At 42.4% G+C, this 13,700-nt stretch overlaps 1 protein-coding gene across 3 annotated transcripts in view; it reads left to right on the forward strand.

The window, feature by feature from the left end:
* LOC126253513 (uncharacterized) overlaps positions 1-13,700 on the forward strand; it is a 56,636-nt gene that overhangs the window by 26,019 nt on the left and 16,917 nt on the right. For all 3 annotated transcript variants that reach the window (XM_049954887.1, XM_049954886.1, XM_049954885.1), the window contains exon 6: positions 12,279-13,145. In XM_049954887.1, the coding sequence (XP_049810844.1) occupies positions 12,279-13,145 (867 nt within the window). The remainder of the gene's footprint in view (positions 1-12,278; positions 13,146-13,700) is intronic.

Genomic DNA, 13,700 nt, shown 5'->3' on the forward strand with positions numbered 1-13,700 from the left:
GTTAGCAGGAGTGCTTCTGTAAAGTTTGGAAGGTAGGAGACGAGATACTGGCAGAGGTAAAGCTGTGAGGAGGACGGGGCGTGAGTCGTGCTTGGGTAGCTCAGTCATTAGAGCACTTGCCCGCAAAAGGCAAAGGTCCCGAGTTCGAGTCTCGGTCCGGCACACAGTTTTAATCTGCCAGGAAGTTTCATATCAGTGCACACTCTGCTGCAGAGTGAAAATCTCATTCTGGAAACATCCCCCAGGCTGTGGCTAAGCCATGTCTCCGCAATATCCTTTCTTTCAGGAGTGATAGTTCTGCAAGGTTAGCAGGAGAGCTTCTGTAAAGTTTGGAAGGTAGGAGACGAGATACTGGCAGAAGTAAAGCTGTAAGGAGGACGGGTCGTGAGTCGTGCTTGGGTAGCTCAGTCGGTAGAGCACTTGCCCGCGAAAGGCAAAGGTTCTGATTTAGAGTCTCGGTCTGGCACACAGTTTTAATCTGCCAGGAAGTTTTATAATGTTTTCTTTTTCTAAAAGGTGTGGGCACTGAAATGTAATAGGAATTCTTCTTTTGTAACTCTAAACTACTGCAAAAAGGTAACAAATATTGGAATCAGTAACTATAATTTACCTATATAGATTAATTCCGGTTAATGATTCCACTGTCCGTTATTTAAACCATTTTTGCAACAAATGTGTGCACAATAGTGTTATAAGATTTCTACATTTGGTATCACTGTCTTCACTACTATGAAAAAGAAAGGATCTTGGAATCAATACATACAATATTTGTTGTTTTTTGCAGTAGTTCAGACACCAATAAGAACTCTAGAAATCCTACTAAAACTGACTTCACACACTTACTCCAAACATGTCCAAAATTTTGAACCATTGAGTGCTTGGAATCAGTAACTAGAACTGACCTGATGTATAGGTCTAGTTACGGACTCCAACAATTTACGCTTCATTATTTAGAACATTTTTCAGCAGGTGTGCACACTGTTATGGGATAGGATTTCTGCATTTGTAATTCCTCTCTAAACTACTGCAAAAAAATGATAAATATTGGAATCAGTAAGTAGAATTAAGCTATATAAGACGTCAATTCTAGTTATCGCTTATTTACATCATTTTTTGCAGGAAGTGTGTGCTCTGAAATACAGTAGGTTTCCTGCACTTGTAATTGCTGTCTGAAATACTGTTAAAAGTAACTAGTATTGGAATTGGTAACTAGAATTTATTTATATAGGTCAAGTCTATTTATCAATTGCAATATTTGTTACTTTTTGTGAATTTTCATTGTTCATGTATCGTCTTATTTTAGGATTTTTGCGTCTGATTCTCCACATTTCATGCTACTGTTTCATGTACATTATTGTTTATTTTATTTTCCTATTGTTGTGTTACTTTCTAGTTTCTCCCTACCGAAAACACCCACTTTCCCGAGGTAACCCCATTAGATTCAATAACTGTTGTTATAAATTAGCATTGTTGTATAATATTAACATTTCACCATGCACTGTCCTTTAATGGACTTTAAAGAGTCTCTGTGCTTTTCTTACTCTGATAAATTATGACAATATTTTGTTTCACACACAAATAGATATATTTCTCTTTTGTTTTGTTCTTGTTTTTTTCTGGTATCTGTAATTTATTTCGATGTAATTTGTGGCTAAGTAAAAAATCACATGAACTGTAATTGTGATTTTATCATATATTTATATCGTCAGCTGCTTTCAAAGATTGCCTCTATGTAGCAACCTTGCCTCTTGTATGACATCATTGGTCAAACCCAGTGAGTGGAATCAGAGAGTAGAATTTATCCAGCAGATGGAATAACTATTGAAGTTGTGCTGAATTGAATGTTGTTGTGGTCTTCAGTCCGAAGACTGGTTTGATGCAGCTCTCAATGCTGCTCTGTCCTGCACAAATCTCTCTATCTCTGAATAACTACTCCGACCTACATCTTTTTGAATCTGCTTACTGTATTCATCTCTTGATCTCCCTCTATGATTTTTACCTCCCACACCTCACTCCAACACTAATTTGGTGATCCCTTGATGTCTCAGCATGTATCCTGTCAACGTATCCCTTCTTCTAGTCAAGTTGTGCCACAAATTTCTTTTCTCCCCAGTTCTACTCAGTATCTCCTCATTAGTTACATGATCTACCCAACTAATCTTCAGAATTCTTCCGTAGCAACACATTTCAAAAGCTTCTTTTCTCTTCTTATCTAAACTATTTTTCATCCATGTTTCACTTCCATATGAACACTTTCAGAGAAGACCTCCGAGCAGGCTGTTCGGGTAAAAGCATTTCAGGGTATCACCATCTACAATGTTTACCTCTCTCCCGAGGGTGAAGGGTCTCAGAACATATTGTCTGCATTGATTCCACAGCTCACCCCACCTTTCCAGATCTTGGGTGATTTCAATGCCCTTGACACTTTTAGGGGTAGAACCACAATCACTGGCCATGGTAAAGACCTCGAAAGCTTTCTGGCATAACTTGACTTTCGCCTCTCGAATAATAGTACCCCCACAAACTACATTATGGCGCATGGAACTTTCACAGGCACTAATCTTTCCATCTGCATCCCTTGTCTTCTCCCATCCATCCACTGGGGGGGGGGTCCTTGATAATCTGTATGGTAATGACCAGTTCCCGATCTTTCTGTCTCTCCCTCAGCGTCTCTCCCATGGACACCTGCCCATATTGACCGGGGTGCTTTCGCCTGTGCTGTCGCCCTTGGCTCCCTGCCGTATGGAGATATAAATGAGTGAGACAGTCCAGATTACAACTACAGCCATTCTTTCGACATCTGATTTCATGATCTCCTATTTTTTGGGCCTGCCCCAACGAAAGGCAGTACATTGATGGTCATCAGAAATTGCAGAGGCCATTAAAGATTGTAGGCCAGCTCTCTAGTGACATAAGCAGCACCCATCGATGGAGCACCTTATTGTCTTTAAACGCCTCTGTGCCAACAGAAACAAGAATTCTCAGACCACGCACCTCCCCTTCATAGATTTTTGGCAAAGATCAGACATCTCTACAGATACCAGACATCTACAGGTGTATCTGGTAATACCTTCAAAAGCACTGTCTACATTGACCCAGAGTCTGTCACCAAACATTTTGCTGCTGAAACCTCTGCCACCTGGAACCATATAATGCTCCATTCAGCGAGTGGGAATTTGTCAGTGTCGTAGCTCCCTGGCCTGATACAGCCCTAGCGCTGGACCACATTCATAGCCAAGTGATCAAGCACCTATCAGTGGACTACCAACATCATACCCTTGCCATCTTTAACCACATCTGGAGTGAGGACAAGTTTCCATCACAATGGCAAGAAAGCATGATCATCCCAGTACTGAAACTGGGCAAGCACCCTCTAGAGATGGGCAGTTATCCTCCAGTTTGTCTCACCAATGTTCTCAGTAAGTTGCTTGAATGCATGGTGAGCAGGTGGATGTTTTGGCCTCTTGAGTCTTGAGGACTTCTGCCTCCATCTCAGGGTGGTTTTCACCAAGACCATTCCACTACTGATAATCTGGTTTACCTGGAGTCTGCCATCTGAACAGCTTTTGCCTGACGTCGACATCTTATAGCTGTCTTCTTAGATCTGTGTGAGGCTTATGACACAGTATGGCAACGCCACATCCTTGCTGCCTTACACGAATGGAGTCTCCAGGGTCTGCTCCCAATTTTTATCCAGAACTTCCTGTCACACCATAGTTTCAGGGTTCAAGTTGGTACTTCCCACAGTACCCCCATATCCAAGAGAATGAGGTTTCACAGGTCTCTGTACTGTATGTCCCTCTCTTTGTAATAGCCATCAATGATCTAACAGCAGCTGTGGAGTCCTCAGTATCAACCTCCTTGTATGCTGACAATTTTTGCCTCTACTATTGCTCCTCTAGTGTGGGTGTCACTGAGTGTCAACTGCAAGGCTCCACATGAAAGGTGCAGTCATGGCCCCCCACCCATGGCTTTCAGGTTCTGGCCACCACGTCATGCACTTCTGCGGATGTTGTACCATTCACCCACAACCAGAACTTTACCTTGACGACCACCTACTCAATGTGGTGGTGACTTATTGCTTTTTAGGACTGATCTTTGATTTCCAGTTGATGTGGATTCCTCATGTTCACCAGTTTAAGTGAAAGTGCTGGCTGCATCTTAAAACACTTCACTTCGTGAGTAACACCAGCATGGGGGCTGATCGCACTACCCTTCTGCCACTTTACAAGGCCCTGATAAAATCCCATCTTGATTATGGAAGTCTGGCATAGGTTCAGCATCACCCTCAGCATTGCAGACACTGGATCCGATACACCACTGCAGGGTCCGACTTGCAACAGGAGTCTTTCAAACTAGCCCTGTGAACAGCTTACTCATGGAGGCTGGGGTCTATTATTGCGGATTGGGCACTAACAACAGCTTGTCAATTAAGCTACCCATGTTCGCAGCTCCACTAAGCATCCGAACTACTGCCTTCTCTTTCCAAACACAGAAATCCATCTCCCACAATGGCGGCCCAGATCAGGAATTATGATTGCAGTACACATCCAGTCCCTCCCCTTTAAACTCTAGTTGTTTCTTTTTCTGCCTCTCCTCTCAGCCCACTCATGTGCACACCCCTGGTGTATCTCTCGGTCACAGTTTCATCTTGACATATCACAAGGCCTGAAAATCTCATTTCCTCCCATGGGCCTCATCCACCAATTTTTCTCCATCCTTTGTGCGGTCTGAAGCTGATGGCATGATGGTTACTGGTTGCAAGGGCTTTGCTTATACTCACACAACATACTGAATTTCACTCCTTGCTGGATGGCGGTAGTGTTTTCACTGCGGAGTTGGTAGCTATCTCTCAGACTCTTGAACATATCCGTTCCTACACCAGTGAGTCCTTTCTCATTTGCAGCAACTTCTTGAGCAGTTTGCAAGCTCTCAACCAGTATTACCATCACCATCCTTTGGTCATTGCTATCTAGGATTCCCTGTACATCCTTGTACGCCGTGGATGCTCGGTGACCCTTGTCTGGACTCCGGACCACGTCAGAATCCCGGGGAATGAACTCGCTGATAGCCTGGCTAAACTGGCTACCAGTAAACCGACTCTGCAAGCCTCTCGCAAAGATTCTACCATTCTTTGCCGGCTCCACATCAGCCATACTTGGCTGACTTTTGGTCATCTCCTCCATTGTGAGAACCCTCACTGCTGTTATGGTTTCTGTTTGGTGGTGGTCCACATTGTGCTGAACTGTTCCGACCTAGCCGCCCTGCAGTGGACTCTTAATCTCCCTGACTCGTGACTGCTGGTTTCAGGAGACAATGCCTCAGCAGTTGAATCAGTTTTACGTTTTATTTGTGAGGGGCCTTTTACCTTTCTCTGTAAGGAAGGGCCACTTAACCTTGTTGGCCCATTGAGGGGTGGCGGAAAATACTGTTGTCTCCTCTGCCCGGACTGGGCTGTGGCTGTCTGGGCATGGTGGTCGAGCTTGGTTCTCACCCTACCTGCTCTTTTACTCTTCTTCCCCTCCCTCACTTGGTCTGTTAAGACTTGTTCATGTTTTGTCTCTCTGTGTTTCTTTTGCTCTGTCTGTGTTGCTGTTCTTTCATAGGCAGTTTCTGAGTGAGGTACCTTTGGTAAGTGGTGGGACTGGGGGCTGTACGTCCCCTCATTGCACTTTGCTTTTGGCGGCGTCCGGCTGCTCCCTACATGGGGCATCATGCCTGTCTTTCTTCCTCTGATCTCTTTCTTCTTTTTGTCCATTATCTTGCCTTTGTTGACCTTTCGTAGATCTTGGGAATTCAGTAGGCTCTTTCTTATCTATAGTCAATGTCTGTTCAAAGAAAAATGAACTGATGACGTAGTTAGTAGTTTGATCCTTTTAATCATTCAAGCAACCAACCAACCAAGACTTTGTAACACTTAAATCTATATTCGATGTTAACAAACTTCTCTTACTCAGAATTGAATAGAAGAAAAAATAATAATTTTTGGATTAGTGTAACTAAAGGAAGGGACTGGTTATGGGACACATTCCGAGGCATCAAAGAGTAGTCAATTTGATAATGGAAGTAACTGTGAGGACTAAAAATAGTAAAGGGAGACAAAGGCCCAAATAGAATAAATAGGTTCATGTGGGTTTAGGTTGCAGTAGTTAGGCAGATAATTACACACAGAACAGACTAGTGTAGAGGACTGCATCAAATCAGTCTTCAGTCTGATACAGCAACAGATAATTTCCAGTTTTTTTATGTACTCTGGACCATTTCGCCAATGGCAGTTTTATCCAGAACTCTGTTCAGTTTTTGTCACGGAGCATTCAGTGTTCTACATGTACATATGTAGTCTGCAAATCTACATGTACATCTATAGTCTGCAAAGCACAGTGCAATGTATATGTTGTACCAGTATTAGACATTCCCTATCCTAGGCCATTCATGCATTGAGCAAAAGAATGTTGCTGTCTGTATATCTCCTCATGCATACTAATCTCTCTTATAATCATGATCCCTGTGTGGGATATATGACAAATTCTCTGCTGTTTTATGGCCCATCTGTGAACATGCAATGTGCCAACAGTTATTTTTTTAACCTAAATAATTGGTAACAATATTGTGAAATTTCTGAAAAACTATCATCAAATTGTTCAAAGTGAAGTGTGTGTCCAATAATTTTTTTTTTTCTTTTAATCATAGGATCAGAAAGGTTTGACCATATACAAAATTTAACCTTCCACCATCAAATATTATGCAGTTTCCTAATACATGTTTCATTTAGTACAGTATTAGGACAGGATCATATTATTTGACCATCAACTTGAACAAATAAAAATGCTTTCTTTCATGATAAGAATTGTGTTCTCAATAATAGTGCTTGGTGGGGCTTTGTCACAAATTTTCAAGGCATGTAAGAAACATAGATGTTCACACTGTATTGGCACCTGGCGTGATCCGAGGTAGAATGTGGCAAATGTTGTAACAGGGTAATGGTTGTGGGACAGCTATTTGAAACAATCACTTTCTGGATGACTTATAAATTTAAATTTACATGCCATACTGCATACTGGATTTTGCTCCTTGCTCCAGTCACATGTAAAGCAGGTGGAGACTTTGGTTCAGTAGTAGAATACTGGGGAGGTGCAATCAGTCTGCAAAATAGGTTGCAACACACTTGCACAGCCCATCGTAGAATATTGTTCATGGGACCCAAATAGGACTAACAGGGGATATTCAACATGTACAAAAAATAATAGCACAAATGGTCAGAGATTTGTTTGTCCCTTGGGAGCGTGTCACAGAGATGCCAACAAAACTGAAACTAACTGATTTGGCAGACACTTGAAGGTAGACACAAACTATTGTGAGAAAGTCTAATTATAAAGTGTCACGAACCAGCTTTAAATGTTCAATCTAAGAATGGTTGGTTGCTTTGTAGGGTAAAAAAACCAAAATGTAGGAATGTACTACAATTCTCTACAGATCGCAAGGACAAATTTACACTAATTAGAGCACACACTGAGGCATTTAAAGTGTTATTCTTCCTGCATTCCACATGCAGATGGAACAGGAAGAAGCTATAATAATTGGTACAATGGGAAGTTCCCACAGTCACAGGGATTTTCAGAGTTTTGATTTAGATCCAGCTGTTGAGGAAGCAATCATACACTTGCATAATTTAATTATTACTGGTTTTTTCCTCTTAAGCTTAAGACGAAAAAACCAGTAATAATTAATTTATAATACCTACTGTGGAAGACAGCCACACTAACAAAAACGTATTACTTACTTATGTGTTCATGGAAATGTTGCATGCATTGTTCACTCATGGAATGCATATTAAAGACTAGAAGCTATGGGTAGATTGCGTTTTGACTGTGCCCAAGAAGATGATAAGTGTAGTAAAGCCGTTAAAGCTTTCGTTTGCACCAATTATAGCAACTGATCTCTCTCTCATAAGTTCTTAGTTTTCTGTTGTTGATTTCAGTTCTTCCATTAATGCCCATTGTTGTAAACTGTTATTAAATCCGTCACTGAAAGCTCTGTAAATCATGTGATAGTTACAACTCTCTGATTTTCACTCTTTCTTACACAGTTATGTGCATCAGTAACACCTCCTTTTTTTGTTCTGCAGTTTCTTGTTCCATAATGTTAGAAATTTAAAATATGGCTCATTGAGTTTGAACCTTGATCCACAGTAGTTATGAATATTGTGAATGTTTCCGTGCTTCCAGCAACCGTTAATTAAATATTAACATATTTTATTACTTTATTGTAAATGGTAGTTATACAGTGCAATAGTAGAAATGTCATTGAATATACCTGCTGCTCCCAGCCCTGTATGCACACTGTTTGATAGTTATAGAATACAATGACAGATGTATGTGCCATCTTCTGGCAGTGTGTCATTGCCATAAGTTCTTTGTAACAATTCCTTCTGCTGAATTGGCAGAATTTGCCATCACATATATTTTGATGATCAAAAGGATAAAAACTGTATGTTATACATTGTCACAACGTATATTCTGTAAAATAAGCCTGGAGCCAACCACTCACATATAGCAGACCGATGCATGGAACACAGAGATATGTATCGGGAAACAAGATTCAGACCAGCTCACAGTGAAACTCACAGTGGTGACGGGAGTGTGCATTTGAGTGTCTGTGTAGTCATGTGTGTGAATGTGTGTACTAAAGAGCAAGAACTCAAAATCTAATGTGAATGCTGTTTCCTGTTATGTGTCTTTGTGCTCCAGACATTGATCCACTATAGGTGAACAGTTGCCACTCCCTTATTTCACATACTGCCCACCCAGGAATTTCCATTATTGTAACTTGTTTTCTATTTAGTCACTGCATTTAACTAAAAAAGATGTATTGAAGATCTGATGATGTGCTTATAGAAATCTTTTAACAGGTTACTTTAAAATACAATTATGCAGTAATACATATATAAACAAACCAAAAACCATCACTCACAGGTAGCACTGGAGTCATTGGGGAAAAAAAGGTTTGATAGTTTTGTTTTGATATTTATACAGGGTGAGTCAAAAAGGACTTTGGGGTGATAAAGAAATTTATTGAAATAACTTACAAAATCCATAGATGTACACTCCTGGAAATGGAAAAAAGAACACATTGACACCGGTGTATCAGACCCACCATACTTGCTCCGGACACTGCGAGAGGGCTGTACAAGCAATGATCACACGCACGGCACAGCGGACACACCAGGAACCGCGGTGTTGGCCGTCGAATGGCGCTAGCTGCGCAGCATTTGTGCACCGCCGCCGTCAGTGTCAGCCAGTTTGCCGTGGCATACGGAGCTCCATCGCAGTCTTTAACACTGGTAGCATGCCGCGACAGCGTGGACGTGAACCGTATGTGCAGTTGACGGACTTTGAGCGAGGGCGTATAGTGGGCATGCGGGAGGCCGGGTGGACGTACCGCCGAATTGCTCAACACGTGGGGCGTGAGGTCTCCACAGTACATCGATGTTGTCGCCAGTGGTCGGCGGAAGGTGCACATGCCCATCGACCTGGGACCGGACCGCAGCGACGCACGGATGCACGCCAAGACCGTAGGATCCTACGCAGTGCCGTAGGGGACCGCACCGCCACTTCCCAGCAAATTAGGGACACTGTTGCTCCTGGGGTATCGGCGAGGACCATTCGCAACCGTCTGCATGAAGCTGGGCTACGGTCCCGCACACCGTTAGGCCGTCTTCCGCTCACGCCCCAACATCGTGCAGCCCGCCTCCAGTGGTGTCGCGACAGGTGTGAATGGAGGGACGAATGGAGACGTGTCGTCTTCAGCGATGAGAGTCGCTTCTGCCTTGGTGCCAATGATGGTCGTATGCGTGTTTGGCGCCGTGCAGGTGAGCGCCACAATCAGGACTGCATACGACTGAGGCACACAGGGCCAACACCCGGCATCATGGTGTGGGGAGCGATCTCCTACACTGGCCGTACACCACTGGTGATCGTCGAGGGGACACTGAATAGTGCACGGTACATCCAAACCGTCATCGAACCCATCGTTCTACCATTCCTAGACCGGCAAGGGAACTTGCTGTTCCAACAGGACAATGCACGTCCGCATGTATCCCGTGCCACCCAACGTGCTCTAGAAGGTGTAAGTCAACTACCCTGGCCAGCAAGATCTCCGGATCTGTCCCCCATTGAGCATGTTTGGGACTGGATGAAGCGTCGTCTCACGCGGTCTGCACGTCCAGCACGAACGCTGGTCCAACTGAGGCGCCAGGTGGAAATGGCATGGCAAGCCGTTCCACAGGACTACATCCAGCATCTCTACGGTCGTCTCCATCTGAGAATAGCAGCCTGCATTGCTGCGAAAGGTGGATATACACTGTACTAGTGCCGACATTGTGCATGCTCTGTTGCCTGTGTCTATGTGCCTGTGGTTCTGTCAGTGTGATCATGTGATGTATGTGACCCCAGGAATGTGTCAATAAAGTTTCCCCTTCCTGGGACAATGAATTCACGGTGTTCTTATTTCAATTTCCAGGAGTGTATTATGTTATAGCAGACAACCTCAAATTTCACAAAAAAGTGTCAAGTGTCATTTTGGTCCAGTGTGACTACCATTTGTGAGGCCACAAATATCCCACCGGTAATCAGTTTCTTCTCACAATCATTGCCAGCAAATCGGGCATAACTTGTGCAATGGCATTGTAGATTCGATTTTTGAGGTCAGATAAAGTGTAGGCCTGCTTCGATGTTCATTAGCATGTTCGGTGTGAAATTTATGCTGAACAGTTGTCCATTTTAACTGTGCACTATGCTGGCGCTCCCGATAGCAGAACAGGGTACTGTTGCACTATGTGAATCAAACCTAAGGTTGTTTGCTACAAAATGACACATCTACTGATTCTGTAAGTTATCTCAATATACCTCTATGTCATTCCAAAGTTTTAAAGAACTTTCAGACTCACCCTCTACTAATATACACTGATCAGCCAGAACATCATGAACACCTACCTAACAGCTGGTACATCCACCTTTGGCACAGATCAGTGGTGACGGCATAGTGGCATTGAAGCAATGAGGCCATGATAGGTCGCTGAAGGGAGTTCGCACCACGTATGCACAAACAAGTAATCCAATTCCTGTAAATTCTGGGGAGGAGGACGATGAGCTCTGACGCCACATTCAATGACATCAAAGACATGTTCTGTTGGGTTCAGATCTGGCAAGTTGGAGGCCAGCACATCAATTGGAACTCACCACAGTATTCCTCAAATCATTACATCACACTCCTGGCCTTGTGGCATCATGCATTATCATGTTGAAAAATGCCACTGCCATCAGGAAACATAATCATCATGAGGGGATGTATGTGGTCAACAGTCAGTGTATGATACTCTTTGGCCCTCATGGTGCCTTGCATGAGTTTCACTGGACTCATGGATTCCCAAACGAATGTACCCCATATCATAATGGAGCTGCCACCAGCTTGTCTGCATCGTGAAGTACAGGTGTGAAGGGGCTGTTTCCCTGGAAAATGATGGATTTGCGCCCTCCCATTGGCATGATGAAAAAGGTAGCAGGATTCATCAGACCATGCAGTACTCTGCCACTGCCGATGGTAACGTGCCCTTTCAGTCATAGTGGCTGATGATGTGGTGTGAACAGGAGTGTTCATTGCACTTCGTGTTCACACACACTTGTACTCTGCCCAGCATTAAAATCTGATGCTAGCTCCACCACAGTTCGCCACCTGTGCTGTTTTACCAGTCTGCCCAACGTCCAACATCTGTAACGAGGGGTGGCCACCCAACTGCATAACAACTGGACGTGGTTTCACCATGTGTTGAAGACACTCACCACAGCTCTTCTCGAACACCTGACAATTGAGCAGTTTCCAAAATGCTTGGGCCGAGTCTCCAGGCCATCATAATCTGCCCTCTGTCAAACTCAGATAGATCACGCACCTTCCCCATTCTAATCAAGGACAGCATGCTCACATGCACCATGTGTATGCCTGACTAGTAGTCATTCTTTGCCAGGTGATGCTGCTATCGTCCGGACGGATTTATATCGATAGTAGGTTGGTGGTTATAATGTCCTGGCTGATGAGTATACTCTATTGACTTTTCATCAGGAGAGCTTATGTGCAAATCAAGTCTGTTGTTTGGAGTAAAGTACAAATTAAGCTAACATTTTGTTGTTTCTGAGAGCAAGATTGAAATTTGGTGTTAGTTTTTTGTTTGTTATAACAGAGAATTTGAGATATTACTATATACTTGCTATTGACTTTGTTTTCAGATTCATGGTACCATTTACAAACTTTTCCCAAATGTTATAAACGAAAGTATTCAGTCAGATAATGGCTCTGGTTTACAAACAGATTCATCGTTCTTCTTGAAGCACCAGCTACAGTTACTAGAGGAAGCAGAGAAAAAAATTTTGTGTGAAGATGAACTGATTGCGGCAGTTGGCCTGACAATGCGCTCTGAACTCCTCAAAAACTGCTTCACAATGAATGTTAATGTCTGGGATGTCACAGCAAAAAATGCTTTTGTATTTTTGCAGGAGATGAAAACAAATCTACACAACCTTGAACATGGTGTAAAGTACATCCTTGACATCTGCTTGAAAAACTCCTCAGACAAGGAATTCTCTTCCTTGATATGGTACTTACTTATAGTTATTAAATCTGAAAATGAGACAGTTAACAAAGTCATTCACTTTACAGATGTGTTCAAAAAAGGATGTGATATAAATACGGTGATTTGTAGTGGTATTGAGAATCCAGTGCATCAGATTACAGTTACAAGTACACTTGTTTGTAAAATGCCCCCTGCATATTCATCAGAAGATACTGTACTCCCATCATTGTTTCTGCCTGTTGACAGTATTGTATTAAATGTTGGATATTTCCTCACTCCAGTGTTGTCTCTAAGTGAAGGAATTCAAAATATTGCCTCATTGTCATCCGGCAGTCTCTACAAGACTGTATTACCAAAGATTAAGGGAAATTATATAGAATGCTCACAGAATTGTGAGGTACCTCCAACTGAAAAAGAATACATATGTAAAATCAAACTACCAACTGGCATCAGTGGAGACCTCTTATGGCAGAGCATTTTTAAAAGGAGTTGGCACAGATGTAATGCTGATGTCCATGCATGGGTGAGTCACATATTTGTGGTCAATATGGTTTTAGTATGTGCTATTCAGATCATGAGAACTTTTTTTCTGCTATTACTTTCACACACCTGTTCATATTTTTGCAAGTTAAAGAGAAAGAAAGTATGATGTGTATTTATTTATTGGTGGAGAAAATGACAGGTACAATTTAGCTTTATCAAGAGTTTATTAGAAATTTTTAGTGATCTTCCAGCAGTTCTCCTAAGTGAGGTCAGGAAATACATGTGAGAGCTTTTTTCCCCCTTCACTTCCTTACTGATAGGCACTGTTGCCTGAATAAGTGATCTAGGCACAGTGTTCAAATAGTAATGTTGTATCTTTTTGCCAAATACTGTTGATATCTTTAATTTTATTTGTAAAATAAATAGTTTTTCCTGTGGCATTGTGCCCTGTCAGTGATGAAAACACCTTAGTAGCAGTGGAGTTGAACTCTGCATGAATGCCAAAGAATAACTCTTTTATTTCATAAAATGTTTTTATGTATTTGCTACAAAATGTCTCACATACTGCCATTACAACCAAAAAAATTTCTAAGAA

This window comes from Schistocerca nitens, chromosome 4 (genome assembly GCF_023898315.1).
Source record: "Schistocerca nitens isolate TAMUIC-IGC-003100 chromosome 4, iqSchNite1.1, whole genome shotgun sequence".
Classification (NCBI taxonomy): Eukaryota; Metazoa; Arthropoda; class Insecta; order Orthoptera; family Acrididae; genus Schistocerca; species Schistocerca nitens.